Here is an 18,704-nt window from a genome sequence, read left to right on the forward strand (position 1 = left end):
ATGATTCTCACGACTGAAACCTGAGTCTACCAAATACAAAGTAGGAAATACCATGAAAAACAATTTTGCTTGATCCCAAAACTTTAGATAGTGTACTCTTTATCCAACAATGGTCTGCAGCAACATATTTTCTTTCTGTTTTTTCTCTATTTTCTTCACTTCTCTGTTTTTCTTCTTCTCTGCTTTCTTTACTTCTCACTTCCCTCTGTGGCCCCCTCTCATGCCATGCCCCCCCCATTTACGCAATTTTCACCTATGCCTCCCTTGGAATATCCTGCAGGCCCCCGGTTGGGAAACACTGGTTTAGACCATGGTTTCAGTGCAGCTGCATGACTCTGCAGTTGTTGCACTGCATTCCATCGTAAACACATCATTGCTAGCACATCGGCTCATATGAACTAGGTGCTTGTTTTGAAGTTAGCAGATGCCTTTTTGCAGCTTGTGGTTTCCCTACAATGGACACAGAACTTGAGGTGCCTGTAAAATGTACACTATGTGCTAAGCCGCTTCAACTGCCCTGGGAACTTTGGAGAAAGGGCGGTATATAACTCAAATGAATAAATAAAACAAATAACTGATAATTTCTTCAATATTACAGGAAGCTCCTCCACCAGGCTCCTATGATGTTCAAAAATCATTTGAGAAATCACAGTGTAAAAGTGAATACATGGCTCCCCGAACTGCCACGGCGAAAAGGAAGCATACTTCTTTTCTCAGTGGCTCAATTAGGCACGGTATATGTGAGGCCAAGAAGGATATGCCAGGTAGGTCAATTGCATGTTTTCCACATCTTTTTCAAAACTATAACTGCAAAATATTGTAAGAGCAGGGAGATTGTGTATATTATAGGCCTTTTATAGGCCTTGTGAGATCTCTGTATTACCACTGGTCACTTTGCTTTTTAGATGGTTAATAAAGAGGTATCTTTCATCCACACAAGGATTAATCTGAATATTTATGGTTGTTGTACACTTCTTCAAATGTCTGCAAACTTATTCTCCATGTCTGGAAAATAAGATTTTCCAGAATGGAATCTTTCGAGCAAAGATGGGAACTGAAAAAAGGGAGATGAACTGGTGCAATTCAGCAGATAACTGTTAATGATATGAAAGGTATATGCTACTTTGTAAAGCAAGCTAGCCAAAAATATTAATCGATATTTACTTATTTTGTTATATTTTTATTCCACTTTTTAGCCAAAAGTTGGCTATTGAATATTGATGCCACATTGCAATCTAACAATGAAAATTCAGTACTGCAGTGAAAAGAAAATACAAGAAAACCCTCAGTATATACAACATTTGAAACCAATGCAAAATTAAATTGCCATTTCTACAAAGGAAAATATATTATAGACAACCCCCACCCCCCACTTTAAAGTAAATAGATACAGTGGAAAGTTTGGAGAATGCTGATGTCGCTGGATGGAATGAAATGTTCTGTGTAGTATCTTATTAATCTTGTAAAAGTATACTCTTAGCTTGACTCTTTTTACTTCACAAATACCTATTATAGTATGTTAGATTCCCCTCCCAACACAGGGAATACAATAGCCTGTATATTTCTTGTTTAAAAAGTAATTTGCAGGGACAAAATCAGTGCTAGTAAGTCTGTCCTTGTTAATTTCATGTTGGCAGTTTTAGAAAACCATAAAACAATATTTTAAAGACTCTTAAATCCTGCCTTACTTACATTTGTGGCATTCTAAAACAAGAGCTGTTGTAATTTGACACATTTTGTCGGGGGCTGGGGTGGGAGGATTGAATCTGAATCGGATTCCAGGCATACTCAACAAGTGCAGTGGAGATCTTGTGTACAGGAGTGTACACGCAGCTGATGGTGTCTGGATCAGGGCAGATTTATTCTTGGTGCTGTGAGACAACTGCATTACATAAAATTAAAGTGCGGCAATTGTATCAGCAGATGTTCATTTGTGTTTCATTAAAATTATAGTAGCCTAATACAAAAAAATCACTTGTGCTAACTTAATGAAAGTATTATCAAATGATGTGGCTCTCATTATAAAGCAATATCTTCTCATAATTAAGTTTTCCTCTACAGTTTTGCAAATGGTTTTATGAGTTACTCCCACATGAAATGGAGAACCAGTTGCTCACACAGGAAGCCACAATTGGCCAGAATCCAAGCCCTTGTTTGTTCTTATATGGCGGCTTGCGCCAGGGCAATTTTGGATTCCCCTCCCCATGGCAATTCTGTATTACAAAGCAAAATGCCCTTGCTTTCAGAAGCAGTTTGCTTCGTGGCACAAGGGGCTGCTGATAAAGAGAAGAGTTTCAAGCCACAATCCTGTATGCACTTACCTGAGAGTAAGTCCCTCTGAAATTTAGCATGGTTTACTCCTAGATTCATTAGACAAGACATACTTGAGCATCATCATTTTTGTTTGGAATGCTCGTTCACTCATTAGTTTAAAAAATACGGCCATAAAAATATGTATTCATGTAAAAGCAGTGGAGGCAATCCTGTATTCAGAATTAGCACAGCTTGCTTCCTCAACGCATCCATCACTATCTCTTCTACTGTATTTGGTAGGTGATATGAGTCTTGTGCTCCACAGACTACTTCTCATGTGTTTGATGTTTAACAAATAATTAGTAATAATGTGGAGCAGTGCACTCCACCATAATTCATTCGTCGCGTTAGTTACAAAAGCTACTGTTTGAATCACTGTCCCAAACTCATTATGTTTCTTGGCACATTCTCACAGGAAATTACTTTAGGTAACAAATAGAATTTATCTTCAAAATTAATTGGACAGATCACATAAAGGTAGTTGTGTCCACTTTTTCTATAACTTCGCCCAGTACCTTTTTGTATAAAAGTTATTGTAGTGTGAAAACTAATTATTTCTTCTATTTGCTTGTTGGCTTGTAATATTACGTTCCAAAATAGTTGGAAGTCTTTAAATCAAGGCTGAGTTCTCAGGCTGAAAAAGTAAGAGTAAGCAGGTCAAATCCTACAGTTTTTGTGTACTTCCCTCCTTTTTCTTCTCCCTGTTGCAGATGTATTCTCAGAAAATGTAGGACCAGAAGCTGGGGGTTTCTGCTATTCATAAAAACAATGGCATAATGAAAGTCATGTTAAGCAAAATTAAGTTGCTCTTAAAATGGAAAATTTTAAACATGGCCAAAGTTCTGGGTTTATGGGGTTACTGATTGACACTAATTTCTTACTGTGTGGTAGTCATATAATTTAATGTTGTAGTAATATATGCAGATATTGTTTAGATTTAAGCTGTTATCTTACAATTTTCTGTACTCATCTGCAGGTTAAATTAACTAAATCAGACACAGTTCTTGGTTTTCTGCTTCTTCTATGAGTAGTAGAATTATTATGAAAGCCATTAGTACACAGTGACTTAGCATAACTATCTGATAGTAGCTGATATAAAATAATAAAATTGAACTTTTTTTACCATATGCTGTGACTGTAGGCTTACTGAATATATTATATTTATCACCAGACCACAGCATATTTCTGTTCCGTATATTCATTTGAGAAAGAAATTATTGAGATACCAACATTTAAATTTGAATGTACCAGCTAGATGTTTTAAAATTTAAATCCAATTAGGGAGCTGCCAGGTTTACTGTAAGGGGGAGAAGGAAATGAAATATGGAGAGTCAAAAGAATCAATGCAAACCGCATTTTAATCATAGAAGAAAGATGTCTGACACCCACGGCCTACAAACTAGGTTGTTAGATTCTTTTCCTTGCCAGACTTTGTTATTGCTTTCATCCAGTCAAGATTCCGTTGTCCCTCATGTCTCTTAAGCTTCCACTGATTACATTTTATTTCAGGGTTGCTTATTTAAACATGTATTTCCATATGGAAACATGTAACACACTCTACAGAAAATGTAAAATCAAAACATAATTTGAATAAACATAGGAACTGCAGGTTACGATACCTAAACGGCACACAATTAAATTATGTTGCTTCATGATGAAATGTCACAACTTGTGCTTGAGAAGGATCTATATTAATTCTGGAAAAAAGCAGTGCTATTTTTTGAGGGAAAAAGAGGTGCCAGAATTCACTATGCAAGCTCCCTTCTTCTCTTATAATGGCAATGGCACCCACCTAGGAGATGCCCGAACTGAGTTCCTGTGAGCTCCAGCTGAAAAAAAGGTCCAGGCAAAGTAGTTTAATTCTCTCTTCTTTGTAAATGGAAAAAAAAGAGTAAATGAGATTACAGCATTGTAATTTAAATATATTTATATTTCATATCTTCAGATTAAAATTAAGTTGTGAATGTGTAGATAATAACTTTCTGTTTGTTAGCAGAGAATTTCCAGTTTTGTAATAAATATATTGTCTCTTATTGCAAATAGAAAACATGATCATTTCCCAGTGTGCTGGTATAACAGTAGACTTTCAAATAAAGACCAACATCTCTCCTTTAAATTTCTAAAGAATTTTATACCTAGCCTGAAGTGGTAGTAGGAAGTCTGCCATGGGATTTCTTTGAACTTACAGATCAGCCAGTTTATATAGCTGTCTTGAAAGTAGCAGTTAAAGTGAGATAGAAACTTGACTTATTGGTAGATTGAGCGAAACTACTATCTAAGCTGCATTAGCTCTGTGCTGAATAGCATTGATTTCTGAAAAACAAGCTGGTATTGTGAGGATCCTTTCTGATCTCACCTGACCTATAGGTACTTAACTGGCAGCTACATTTTAAAAAAAAATCCCAAGAAACATTGTTATGATACAAAATGCAATCAGGATTCTTCTGATGGGGAATTTGGTAGTGAACAGGCGAGAGTGAAAGTCCTACCTAGAGTAAGGTTACCATTTTTTTTCAATGAATCTGGGGACACTTTTCAACTTCAATGGATTTTGTCAGGGAACTGATTTGTAATTCTGGGAACTGTCCCTGGGAATCAGGGATGTCTGGTAACCTTTTTTGTTGTTGAATATTTTATTGAATATAAGAATAACATATAATCAAATACAAGCAATCAAATACAGTTTTCCCCTACCCCCCCCCCAAAAAACAGCCCCAATTACATCCAGGTAATTACATTAGTAATATAATCAAATAAAAAAATATTTCCACGGTTGTTGGTTTAAAAACATCATTCCACATGCTCCCATGTGTCTTAGGTGGTTTAAATGCATGTTCTTTCTTTGATGCATACATAATAAAGGAGGACCACGTTATGTAAAAGTTAATAATAATAATAATAATAATAATAATAATAATAATAATAATAATAATTTATTTATACCCCGCCCATCTGGCTGGGGAAACCACTCTGGGCGGCTTCCAACTGAATATTAAAAACAATACAGCATTAGACATTAAAAACTTCCCTAAAAAGGGCTGCCTTCAGTTGTCTTTTAAAAGTAAAATAGTTGTTTATTGCCTTGAAATCTACTGGGAGGGTGTTCCACAGGGCAGGTGCCACTACCGAGAAGGCGCTCTGCCTGGTTCCCTGTAACCTTAATTCTCGCAATGAGGGAACCGCCAGAAGGCCCTCGGCGCTGGATCTCAGTGTCTGGGCTGAACAATGGGGGTGGAGATGCTCCTTCAGGTATACAGGCCCGAGGCCGTTTAGGGCTTTAAAGGTCAGCACCAACACTCTGAATTGTGCTCGGAAACGTACTGGGAGCCAATGCAGATCTCTCAGAACCGGTGTTATGTGGTCCTGGCGGCCACTCCCAGTCACCAGTCTAGCTGCCGCATTCTGGAGTAATTGCAGTTTCCGGGTCACCTTCAAAGGTAGCCCTACGTAGAGCGCATTGCAGTAGTCCAAGCGGGAGATAACCAGAGCATGCACCACTCTGGTGAGACAGTTATGTAGTTTCTCACGTTGTTTTCTTTCACGTACCCCTTCTGTTAACTTTTCCATCAAAATTAATTCCCAGACATAAGCACACCAAACTTCATATAGGTTCACGTTTAATGTCCTCCAATGTCTAGAAACAGAAAGACGTGCTGCAGTTATAAGATGCACAACTAAGTCTTTGTCTCTAAGATTTTGTGCTTCATCTGCAAATATAGAAAGCAATGATATTTTGGGATCTAAATTGATCAATTGAGATGTAATTTGTTCCATTTCCTGAAATATTTTTAACCAGAAGTTTTTAATCAATGGGCATTTCCACCACATGTGTATAAATGTTCCTTCATTCCCACAATTTCTCCAACATTGTCAGAAAAGTTTTTTGTCCATTTTGCTTAGCAATATGGGATGCAAGTACCATCTGTGGGTTAGCTTTAAGGTGTTTTCTCTTATTCTGGCAGAAATAGATCGAAAGGGGGCTTTTTGCCACATTCCTTCCCACAAACTATCACCAATCCCTTCTCCCAAGTCTCTTTCCCATCTAGTTTTCAACATGGAGGGCTTTGAGGTTGAGAAATTTATAATCGCTTTATAGATTAAAGCACTTAGCCTTTACCTCTAGGGTCTGTGGTATATAAAATATTTTCAAATGCAGTTAGTGACTTCGTCCCTTGTTTGCAGATTTCTGTGCTACTTATAAAATGGATGACTTGATGGATTACCATCCAATTGTGTGAAAAGTTTTGAACCATTTCTGGTAGTATTAATTGTCTGGTAACCTTAATCCCTGGGGCGCGGGTGGTGCTGTGGGTTAAACCACAGAGCCTAGGACTTGCTGATCAGAAGGTCGGCGGTTCGAATCCCTGCGACGGGGTGAGCTCCCATTGCTCGGTCCCTGCTCCTGCCAACCTAGCAGTTCGAAAGCACGTCAAAGTGCAAGTAGATAAATAGGTACTGCTCCGGCGGGAAGGTAAATGGCGCTGTTCTGGTTCGCCAGAAGCAGCTTAGTCATGCTGGCCACATGACGCGGAAGCTGTACACCAGCTCCCTTGGCCAATAAAACGAGATGAGCACCACAACCCCAGAGTCGACCACGACTGTACCTTTACCTAACCTTAATCCCTAGAGCATGCCCTGTGGCATCCTTTCCCTGCATGCCCCACTCTCTCCTGCAATCCGTCCCCTAGGACAATTGATGGTAGATGGCCCTATCAATCTAGCATTGCCCACCTGTCCCTCTCTGTCTCAAAACAAAACCCTTTACATGGTTACCATTAATATATGGAGAAATTTATGGGTAAAGCAAGTCAACAGTAAGTTCAGTAAGTGTATGGAACAGTCTGCCTTAATTCAAGATAGATAACATTTGAGTAAGTATATATGAACATTTTATCAGACTTTTCTTTCTTGTTTGAAAGGTGAATGGAAGTAGTGTTGGTCTTACGTTACCTTGTTTTGTTTATTTTGTGCTGTGATGTAGGACTTTGTGATCTTACTAATTTATATTTTGCAAAGGTTGATTAGAGCACTGTGTGCAAGTATCTATTGCATTTGTAGTACTGTACAGTTCTTTAAAAAGAATGCGCTTTAGTTTTTCCCCCTTTCAAATTAAACGTAATGAGGCACATCAGCTATTAAAAGGATACTCTCCAGCTCCAGTGAGTTAAAAAATTAGCTGTTCTCTCAACATATTGCAAGGTGAATATAAAATACAGACTACTTTAGGGGAGCATATTAAAATCAGCCAGAGAGAAAGCTGCATTTTCCTTTCACTTACTTGCTTTTGAGAGTTTGAAAGGTTCTGTTTACTGAAATGCTGGAAAGAAGGGTATAATTAAATTTGGGTTGGTACATAACATAAAGAAGCTTCAGGCAAGTAAACTTCTGTCATCTGTGTTCTGCAGGCTGCGCCCTGCTTCTGATATTATTACTTCACAAGCATCAGCTTCCTGGAGCAAAGTTTTCACTGAGATTGCTCCAAGGTAATGGACTGGCCTTCATAAAAGTGTTTTCATCCCTCTTAGCATTTTAGAAGGGATACAAAAACATATTTGTAAATACAAAAAAAATTCCTTCCAGATACACATTGTATCTGAAGAAGTGTGCATGCACACGAAAGCTCATACCAAGAACTAACTTAGTTGGTCTTTAAGGTGCTACTGGAAGGAATTTTTTTTGTTTTGACTATGGCAGACCAACACGGCTACCTATCTATATTTGTAAATAATAATGATAATAATTTTGAACAGTCTTAGGATAAAGGCCAAAGAGCAACTGCAGCATCAAAAGTGAAGGCATTTGATTTGGACTTGTAGCTATGGTTTCTGCTTTAGGCTTTTTAAAATCAATTTGTTGTCTTTTAATTAATTAACTTGCTACTGTGCTTACAATTGACCCTGAGATGTAGAAAGGCAGGATGCAAATGTTGCAAATAATGTAATAAAAACAATATATTTAGTATTGTTCCAAAGTGTTATTGAGATCTACCTACCAAGAAAAGGAATGATTCACTATGTATTTAAATTCTAACCCAGCCACACCTTGTAGATAGATCAGTGTTTGTTATACTGTGTCAAGGGAAACCCTGGGATTCCCCATAAAATGAGTGTTGGTGGATAAGCTCCCTTGAAAAAACACATTAGCACCATTAATGTGATACTAATGCAGAACATGCAGCTACAGACAAACATTAGGCAAGGTCTAGGGCACACTCAGAGGAGGTCTAACAGGTCAGCACTCTGTGACCTGGTTCAAAAGTATGTTGGACTAGGAAAGTTTTATCAGCCACATATCGAAGTCCATCCTCCTTCTTCTACACTTCTATCCTTGCATGTTCAGTTTCAGCACTTTTATCTTGTTAAACCATAGCTTCCCTTGCTGTCCTGGGCACTGCAGCTTAATTGCTGCTTATAAACCAGGATCTTGTGCCATCCTTACAGTACAATTCTGTGCATGTCTACTCAGAAGTATACCTCAATAGGACTTAGCCCCAGGGATAGCACAGCAGACTTAGTCACTAAACCACAGCAGCTGTGGTTTTGTATGGAACTACTTTTGTTTATCATTCACCTTTGAAACTTGTTAATGTAGAACACCGGAATGAAATTTATGGCATGTAGTGCCTTGAAGGAAAACATTATGAAAATGATATACCGGTGGTACATGACCCCAGTCAAGCTTGCTAAGATATATCACCTGTCTGATAATAAATGCTGGAAATGTAAAGAGGCGGAAGGGACATTTTTTCACCTCTGGTGGACCTGCCCGAAAGTGAAGGCCTTTTGGGAAATGATTCATAATGAACTAAAAAAGGTACTTAAATTTACCTTACCTAAGAAACCAGAGGCCTTCCTCCTGGGCATGGTGGACCAGAGAGTGTCTAAGAAGGACAGAACCTTTTTTATGTATGCTACTACAGCAGCAAGGATCCTGATTGCAAAACATTGGAAGACACAAGATTTACCCACACTGGAGGAATGGCACACGCAGTTGATGGACTACATGGAACTGGCCGAAATGACTGGCAGAATCCGAGACTTGGGAGAAGAAACATTCGAGGAGGACTGGAGAAAATTTAAAGACTATTTGGAAAAACATTATAAGTTGTATGAATGTTAAAAAACGCACCTTTTAGGAAATTCTAGCTTCAGTAATGTTAAATTAAAGAAATGGAAATTAAGGTACAAGGAGTCAGAGATAGAATAATGAAACAACTTTATTGTGTTAAAATGAAAACGTACATGATTTGGGCCATAATATATTTGAAATTGGGTAACATGATAAAATGGAAGATACAATAAGTTATTGAAACAAGTTAACAAATTGCAGACGTTATGCATCACAGAGAATGCAGGGTTGGGAGGACGCGGGGAAGTCCAATAGATTTGGAAAAAAGAGTAAGAAAAATTTGTAACTTTCTTCTTCTACTTTTATAATATGCTCTTTATTCTTTTTTCTGTATTTCATAAAACTAATAAAAAATATTATATAAAAAAAGAAACTTGTTAATGTAGGAGAGTTTATGTTCAGTAACAAAAATGCAAAAAGGTTACAGGAGAAACTGAGTCATTGATTTTCATCTACGCAAATCTCTGCTCCTGCTCCCTGGTCAACTGGTATTTTTGATTGCAATGATACTGAAAGGGGGAAATAGCAGCAGCAGCAGCGATAATTTCTCTTATTCCTCTTTGCATTGCTTTATATGTGAATCAAACACTTTGTCAGAGCAACAGAGATTATTCCAAACACAGCTGTCTTTTCTGCACATCGAAATAAACGTTAAGAAATTATTTCTCAGTGGTGTAGCACCATCCCTTTGCTGCAGCAGTCTGAGCTGGTAAAAATGATGGAGCGTTGAAATTGAAGGTTAAGAAAATTTATGTACTAATATTGTGCACACAAAATGTTTACATCCTGCATGCTGTTCTGTTTATTGTAGTGATTTCTTTTTATTGTAAAAATTCCTTTTATTCCACTTACCTACCCCATTTGGTCATCCCCTGTGTCTTGTACTATTTCTCTTTTACTTCCAAGCACCAGTTTCCATCAACCTATATGAGAATAGTTGAGGATACTCGTGGAGAAAGTTAGTGCTCTTTGTGAGAAACGACTGAGTGGAATTTGGCCCTAAACCATCCAGTTTTTAACTTGAGCTTCCAGGCTTCTTTTATTTGTTGCTGTGCCTCAATGCTCAGTTTAGCCAGTCTGATTTCAGAGTTACCACCAAGAGCAAACAAACAAACCAGCATACAAAATTTGTCTGCATATTACTTTAATCCTTTGAACAAGGCTTTCATCTTAGTTTAATTGATTTTCCTTTCAGACAGCATTTCTCTGATGTCTGTCACTGTAACAACTACAGTCCTGTCTTTCTCACTGTGTTTTGTTTGGGAGTGGAACATTAGTCTTCTGGGACCTCTGCAATGGGTCCCAGTGCTTCTCTTTGACTACTGGTAAAGTAACTCTTAATATCAGAAGTGCATTTCTGCAGAAGCTTTTGGAGGCTTGAAGATCTCCAGACACTTGTTAGTAGGAATAGCAGGATCTGAAGGCCTCAAAGTAATTCAAATTGGCATGAGTAGAAACAACTGCCAGAGAAAGCAATTAGGGCTTGATCCTAGAGAACATTTTAAAACTCTGGCGTGGTATTCAGTGCAGTGTTTTGTTTCTTTGAGGTCTTCTTTCTTAGCATGGAAGTAGTCTGGTGAAGTAATTTTAAAACGTGTGCTTTAATCTCTTGGGCCTGTTAGAGAACAAACTGCTCCGTCTTTGGATTGCAGAAGTGTTAATTAAGTTCTTTCTTGCTACTATGATTTCAGCTGCCCCGTCTGAACGACACATACACACCATCACTGATGGCCAGTCCTCTCCGCTTTCTCTTAAGATTGTCTTCAATCACCATGCCAGTGCAAAGAAAGCTGGAAGCACACACACTTTGTGCTTCTTGAGTCTCCATGTCTTCAAAACATGTAAAATAATTTTTGACAGCTTGCACATTTTCATTTGATTTTTGATTTTCATTTCTGTAATCTGGGCAACTTGATGGCAAGGATCTGCACACACCAGTGTGCATTGGCAAACCAAGTACTGATTTCTCCTCAGCCCACTACAATGATCTCACCAGTGATATATTTCAGGAATGTATCAGGGCTTACAGTGCCTCCTCACTTACTTTCACCTTCAACCTCTTGTTACTTTTCACATTTGTATTGGTTTGTCATGATGCTATATATGGTACGACTGTCTACTGCTACAGCTGGTGTTTTAAACATGGCACATTAGACCATAAGAAGAGCCCTAGATATGACCAACAGTCAATGGCAGTGGTCTTCAACCGGTGAGTTGCAGCCTGACCTAAGTTGGGTCATTACAGAAGCACCATAAAAGTATAGGATAAAATAAAAAATGATAATAAAAGAAGTGGGTCACCAAATGCATGTTTGGGCTACAGATGGGTCCTGGGTCTGCAAAGGTTGAAGAAAGTTGGTCAGCACAGTCCAGCATCCTATTTTGAACAGTGTCTGGTTAGATGCTTCTGGGAAGGACATATTTGTCCCCCAGCAAATGGTATTCAGAGATATATTGCTGCTGAATGTGGAAGATCTGCTTAGCTATCATAGCTAATAACTATTGATAGGCCTGTCCTCTGCAATCTTGATTAATTCCCACACCTTCTAACAGTGCTGTAAGCTGTGCCAAGCCACATGACATTTAATTAGAAGAACAGAAAAGGAGGTATATGCTGCATTCACTTTTCCAATTATATTTAACAAATATCATAATAAATGAATAGAATTGCTACTATTGATATTCTGGAAAGCTTTCTTCTGCTTGCTTCTGCCTCGTTGAAAAAGAAACCAATAGGAGCGCTGTAGCAGGGTGTAAACTATTTGCCAAGGAGATTATATGTATTTCAAGTTCCATCCAATACATTTTTGACAGCTCCAAAATTGTATTCACTACTAGCTATGGAAATGGTAGCATATAAAATCATAACCCCACAGCTGTGCACGTGGAGAGATTACAGTGGTACAGCGATCATTTTACTTTATTTATTATAAATGAAATTCAGTGTACAATATAGCTGCCTGAACTGCCTTTTCCAGTCAAGTTATTTTTTTAAGGATTAAATTAAATTCATTGCGGTGTACATGGATTCACAGATTGTGCCAGTTCCTTTCTGTTTGAAATATATATCAGGACCTTTTCCTTAGTGCAGGAAAACCAAAAAGGTTTAAAAGACAGCTTTCCACCTCATTGCCTCTTTTCATAACAGTTCTCATATTTTAATGGCAAGACTTTATTGAAAACAAATGGAAGTAAATATATTTCATCAAATAAATAACACATTCTACAGAGGGGAACCAACTCTGTGTAGGTGTGTGGGTGGTGTTGCAGCACTGTAATGAGATAACAAGCAGAACAGCTGTGTGGCTTATCAAAGAACTGTTTTGCAAAAGGCTTGGAATGCATCACGACTTACCTTTTTTAAAGATATATTTTGGCAGGAACGCTAAGATGTTTGTGCAGGTGTGGATGTGTGTGGATGTGTGTATCTATATACTGTGGTGTCGCATAATGCTAAGTCAAACCATGGTTTAGCGTGAATGCACTGTGGAGGAGTTTGCAGCCACCTTGTTCCTCTGCCGCCCTTTTAGCTCAGTGCACTGCAGCAGCTAAGCCAAGGTTTGATTTTGTGTGTTGTTTCAACCAGGTTCATAGTTAAGTTCTCTCTTCCTTAACCACAATCTGTAATGAAGAACAAATATTGGACTATATTGAAGAAAGACAGCATTAAGAGGGCTAGATCATGGGTCGGCAAACTGAGGCCTATGGGCCGGATCAGGCCCAATGGCCTTCTAGATCCAGTCCGCGGATGGTCTGGTAATCCAGGCAGCCGGCATAGCGCATGCGTGCGCGATGGTTTTTGCGACGCAGCCAGGCTTGGGGGTCAAAAGTGAGGCAGGCTGCTGCTCGAGACAAGCCCCTTCTCCGTCTGTCGCTTGCGCATGTGCAGCAACGTTGGGGTTGGTCCCAATAAGGTTTTTTTTGGCCAAAAATGCGGGTCAGAATCATGGCAACATATAGTCCGGCCCTCCACAAGTTCTGAGGGACAGTGGACCGGCCCCTGCCGAAAAAGTTTGCTGACCCCTGGGCATGTCAGCATCGCCCTTGAGCCAGTGCTACCAACGGGACTCATACACTTCAGCCCCGAGTGGGCTAGGCGAGCTGGGTAGCACTTCCAGAGACCACATTCTGCACAGGAACAGGTCAAAGTGCTGTGGACTCACAGCTTAGAGTTGTGAGCACCGGATTCACTCCAACAAGAAGACAGTCGTCACACAGCAGAGTACAGCAGAGTCTAGCAGAGTATATAAATGACTCGGAGAGCAGCTCTGTAGAATATCTTCTTTATTCTATCTACAACTACTATACAACTATATACAGAGCTTAATGGGTTCTCTAAGCATAAAGAATGCTACACTACACTGAGTGTCTGCAGCTGCTCTTAGCAGCAACCTTATCTCTAGACACGATCTGTAACACTCAGTCTCTCTCTCTCCAACACACTGACTGACTGACTGACTAGGTGCTGGAGTAGAATAAGTAGAGAGCAGAACACTGCTCCTCCTCTCTGGAGAATCAGCAGAGATCTCAGGAGATTCTTGGATATGGGAGGGGTGAAATCTCCTCAGGGCAGGCCCAGACAGAGGAAGAGGGCCATATGGGCCACTTGGCCCGGCCCTCCAATTCCCAAGGGGGCCTCGGTCAGCATATTCATATAGCTTATATATCTATATTTTCCATTTTGTCTTTATATGCAGTACGGTTCAAGCCTTGAAATAAAATTATTTGTCAGCATAACTTTTGTGAAAATTATTTATATACTTACTTATTTATAAGACTTCAGTTATCCCCAGGGTAAAAAAAAAAGTGGGGGCACATTATCTACCTGGCCCGGCCTCTGCCTAGCTCTGCAAGGCCCTGCCCCTGGGCTAGAATCATAGTGTAGAGTTGGAAGGGAAGGTTGTATAGTTTAGCCCCCTGCAATGCAAGAATCTCAGCTAAAGCATCCATGGCAGATGGCCATCCAACTTCTGCTTAAAAACCTCCAAGTGAGTTTGTGGGACTGCTTGGGAGTAGAGACACTGTTCGATGTGGGACTGGCTTCAGACACCAGGCCCATTGGCACACCCTCTGCGTTACAAATATGTCTGCAAACAAGACATGAAGGCTGGCAACACCACCCCCACCATGTGACAATTGGTTGCAGATGGTCGCAGTGCCTGGATACAGACAGTCAGGTCATCTATCCATAGTAGTGACCAGAAAAGGGATGACCACTGGGAGAAGTGCAGGGAGAAGGAACACCATGGTGCATCTGCAGCAGCACAACTGGATGCCTTCATTGGCCCCAGCTTGTAGAAAACATGTCTCTACTGTATTGGTCTCTACAGCCACAGCTGCCAGACCATCCTTCCCACCCCATTGTAGCTTTTTAAAAACATTCTCTGGTCCCACCTTGTAATTTGAAGAATTGTGAACTCAGATTCTTTGAATGGTACCCAGAGACATGCTTTAGAACTTTAACCATATAGTAGTAATCCTCATGAATTCACTCTTCTCTTATTCTCTGATGAGTCAACAGATATCCCTTCAACATTTCCCTAGTAGCATACCACTGTTTAAACACTATTAAAATCTTCCTTTTCAAGCAGCCAGTTTTAAATCCATAACAAGACTTTGTCCTTGCTCACTCATTTCTTTTTAACTTTTTTTTTAATTCCCCAGAAATCAGGAAAATAAATATGCAAGAACATACTGATTTATCTCTAGTAACTCTTAGAAAAGTCTTCCTACTTGTGTCCCCGTCCCCCCGTTCTTTTGGCTGGAAATGGATTATGTTTTGTTCCAGGCAAACATTTTATTGCCTGCTGCAATATCTTTGCAATGTTCATTTATTTCTCCTTCTGCAAAAGCATGTTTTAATCTAAGATCAGGAAGCTCAGTGCAAACTCTGAACACTTGAAAAGCATGACTTATGTTTATATAAACCATATTTTACAGAAGATTATCCTTTTCTGAGGGGAACAAAAAAGTGAAAAATTAGAATAAAAATTCTCAAAACTTGCCGGCAATAAGTATACAATACTTCTGATGCATTTTCTTTTTTGTTGTGTAGCATTGCTGTTTACAACAATAAAGAATAAAAAGATTCTTTATCTCAAAGGTTATTTTTACTTGTTTGGCAGTCTATTTGGAACTGACTGCATGAATTGAGAAATTGAAAAGCATAGTTTCTGTCCTATGAAGCTTAGTGCTGTCTCTTGCATATGATCAAGGATAAAACATCAGTTGGATAATATTAGTTCTTTCTGATGTCTATAGTAAACGACAAAACAGGTTTTAGGGGGAAACAACTTTATTTCTATGGTGCCTCCAGTGTGCACTGTGGTGTATGGCAGAGGACATCTTGCTGTTCCATGGGGTTTATAATCTAAAATTTGACATAGAGAAGATAAGGAGATGAAACAGAGGTAACTATTTCAGTTGCACATATTCAGGCTTAGTTATAGTAGGGGACTGGGCTAAATATTTCACAGAAAATATGGATTTTGAGGAGGGACTTAAACCAAGTAGCATCACAGAGATGTTCCATGAGTCAGAAGGGGCAGGGAGAACAGTGGAGTTGTTTAAAGGGGCAGAGGCCCTTTGAGTGGCTGAAGGCTACAGCAAATGTCATGGACATGTGACACAGATACTTAATACCAGTGCTTTTTTATGGGGGGACGTGGGAGTACACATACCTCTAAACATTTTGTGAATCTAAGTTTGGTCGCATTGAGGGGCAGTATTTCAATATGAGTAGGAAAATGAGAGTACCCCTAAACATTTTTTAAAGAAAAAAAACAAAACACTGCTTAATACCCAAAGGCCATGCAAATGACCCAAAATGCCAGCCTTTTTCTTTCTATTTCTTCTGCTCCTTAGTGATTTGTCTGTGAATTAAAATACCCTTTGCTTCTCATCACCAAAAGAATTGAAGACACGTAACTTTAAATGTTGAGGGTCAGTTCCATCGTGACTCATGCTCCATGTATGAAATGGCAAGAGAACCATTTAAAACTTGCGCAATAAACACAATGCCTATATATTTCAGCATGCACATATCTAGCAGGAATATAATGCTGGATCAGGACTTCCTCATGCATGTAAATGTGGCAGATTTTTAAAAATCAGGTTCGCTTGTTCAAAGCACCCATTCTGTTCATATATCCAGTATGTGAAATGGGGACCAGGACTGTGCCTACTGCCACCAGTGTTATGTGCTCTGCTGCCCCTGATTTCCGCACTTCCAGTACAGTGTTTGAAAGAAGAGACAGCTGCATGAGTGCACACACTCAGTGCAAGGTGATCACAAAGGGATTGTGATTGCTGTACATATGTCCCCACCAAACATGCTTGTGGAGGTGGAGGGACTGATATAAAGGCCTCTGCTGGAGATCTCAAGAGCCCAGGCAGATTCGTATGGGAGAATACAGTTCTTCAGATAGCTTGGCCTTAAGTTATATGTGTCTATATAGATAATAAATAGCACTTTGAATTGTGCACAGAAATAGACTGGTAGCCAGTGGAGCTATTGTAACTAGGGAGTATGCTCTCTATAACTAGCCATGGTTAACAGTCTGGTTGCAGCTCTTTGGGCCACCTGGGATGTCCGAACACTTTTCAAAGGCAGCCCCATGTAGAATGTGTTCTTCTTTGGCGATCACTTGTAGCTGAGTAAGATTGTCTTCCATAAACACAGTTTTAACAATGAGTCCGTAAGTGACTGTGGAGGCCAATTCTTGATCCACACGTCCTTCCACAGTGGGGACATTGGTTTCCGGGTGGTGTTACAGTGTTTACAGTACTTTACTGTGTTACAGTAATCTAAATGGGATGTTAAGTGAGGCATGTGTCACTGCGGCCACACCAGACATCTCTAACAATGGGCCCAGTTGGTGCATGAGCTTTAACTGTGCAGATGCACTTCTGACCACCACAGAAGCCTGGGCATCCAGGCTCAGTGCTGAATCCAGGAGCACACCAAAATTGGGAACCTACGTCTTCAGGGGGAGCGTTACCCCATCCAGCACAGGTGCAATCCTTATCTCCTGTTTTGCCTTCCCTCTGACCAAGAGCACCTCTGTCTTGTCTGAACTCAGTTTCAGTTTGTTCACACTCATGTTGTAGGCTACCTTCTCAAACATTGTACTAAATGCACAAATGATTTGGGGCATGGCCAGTGGTGCTTGTGATGTTGAATGTGGAGCTGGTGGGGCAGCCCTCCTTCCTACATTATGTGTGCTCATCGGAGGGGCATTTATTGTTTGAAACTTGCCATGTGCAAAATTGCTCTCACTTTGTTTATCATATAGCATGAACATAAATATTATATACAATAATAAGTTCATAGTTCTGCAAGTTGGCCTTCTTTGAGACCCCCATTCCATTCCCTTCTATCTCCTGGTTTCATGTCTCTTACTCCCTGCAACCCCACATCACAATAGATACACCACTAAGCATGTTTAATCCTTGTTTACCAGTTTTGGATTTATTCATTTATTTTGCTCCCTCTGATTTTTTCTCTCCCTAAAGATTTTTTTTTCTTGTGCAAACCTCAGAGTTTTCCCAGACTTGTATCTCAGTAGCTCAGTTTGGGTTGCATAGCCATCATAACTCAGCAATCGAGTTTGCTATATCTTATTATTATATTTTGTTAAGAAGAATTTGGTGCATGCTAGTTGTTCATTTTGCAGAAATCACTTTTCTCCCTCCCTGTAAAGCTTGCTTGCTAGCTTGCATATCAAGATTTATCTGATACCCTCTGGAAAAAAAAGAAAGTATTTATTTATTTTAGTGATATGCTAATTGCAAGGTTTCTTTAGAAGTTCTTTGCCTCAGAATTGATTTGTTGGCACAGGAAGATAAGACCCCATTTTTCTGTGTATTTGTCTACTGGCTGCTCTTATGCAGTCTTAGAATAAATATGAAATCATTTCAAAGTCATTGTTAGAAATAACATCAGAATACATTTGCATTGTCAGATCAAATGAAGACCACAGTGGAAAGTGCAGCTGCACTTATAATCAAATGATTACTGCAGCAGGGTTCAATATTGTCTGCAGCAGAGAAAACTAAGAGGGCATTATTTCTAGGAATTTAAATGTGACATCAAAGCTAGTGAAACAAAGATAATGAGGGAGGGGGGGTGCATATTCTGGAAATGGAAAAAATGTCTTTTCAAAGAAAGAAACACTGAAGTTATTGGTTGTATTGAAAAGAAAATGGGTAGGCAGAGTTATTAAAATATACTTTTAATAAGTTAAACTGAAAAAGAGGACCAG

General features: G+C 39.4%; 1 protein-coding gene across 1 annotated transcript in view; it reads left to right on the forward strand.

Annotated features, from left to right (window-relative positions):
- The window catches only part of STPG2 (sperm tail PG-rich repeat containing 2), a 221,452-nt gene that overhangs the window by 74,869 nt on the left and 127,879 nt on the right, over positions 1-18,704 (forward strand). Inside the window, exon 11 of the mRNA XM_083756595.1 lies at positions 599-764. Coding sequence (XP_083612721.1) covers positions 599-764 — 166 coding nt within the window. The remainder of the gene's footprint in view (positions 1-598; positions 765-18,704) is intronic.

Source organism: Podarcis gaigeae (genome assembly GCF_964106915.1).
Source record: "Podarcis gaigeae genome assembly, chromosome: 9".
Taxonomy (NCBI): Eukaryota; Metazoa; Chordata; class Lepidosauria; order Squamata; family Lacertidae; genus Podarcis; species Podarcis gaigeae.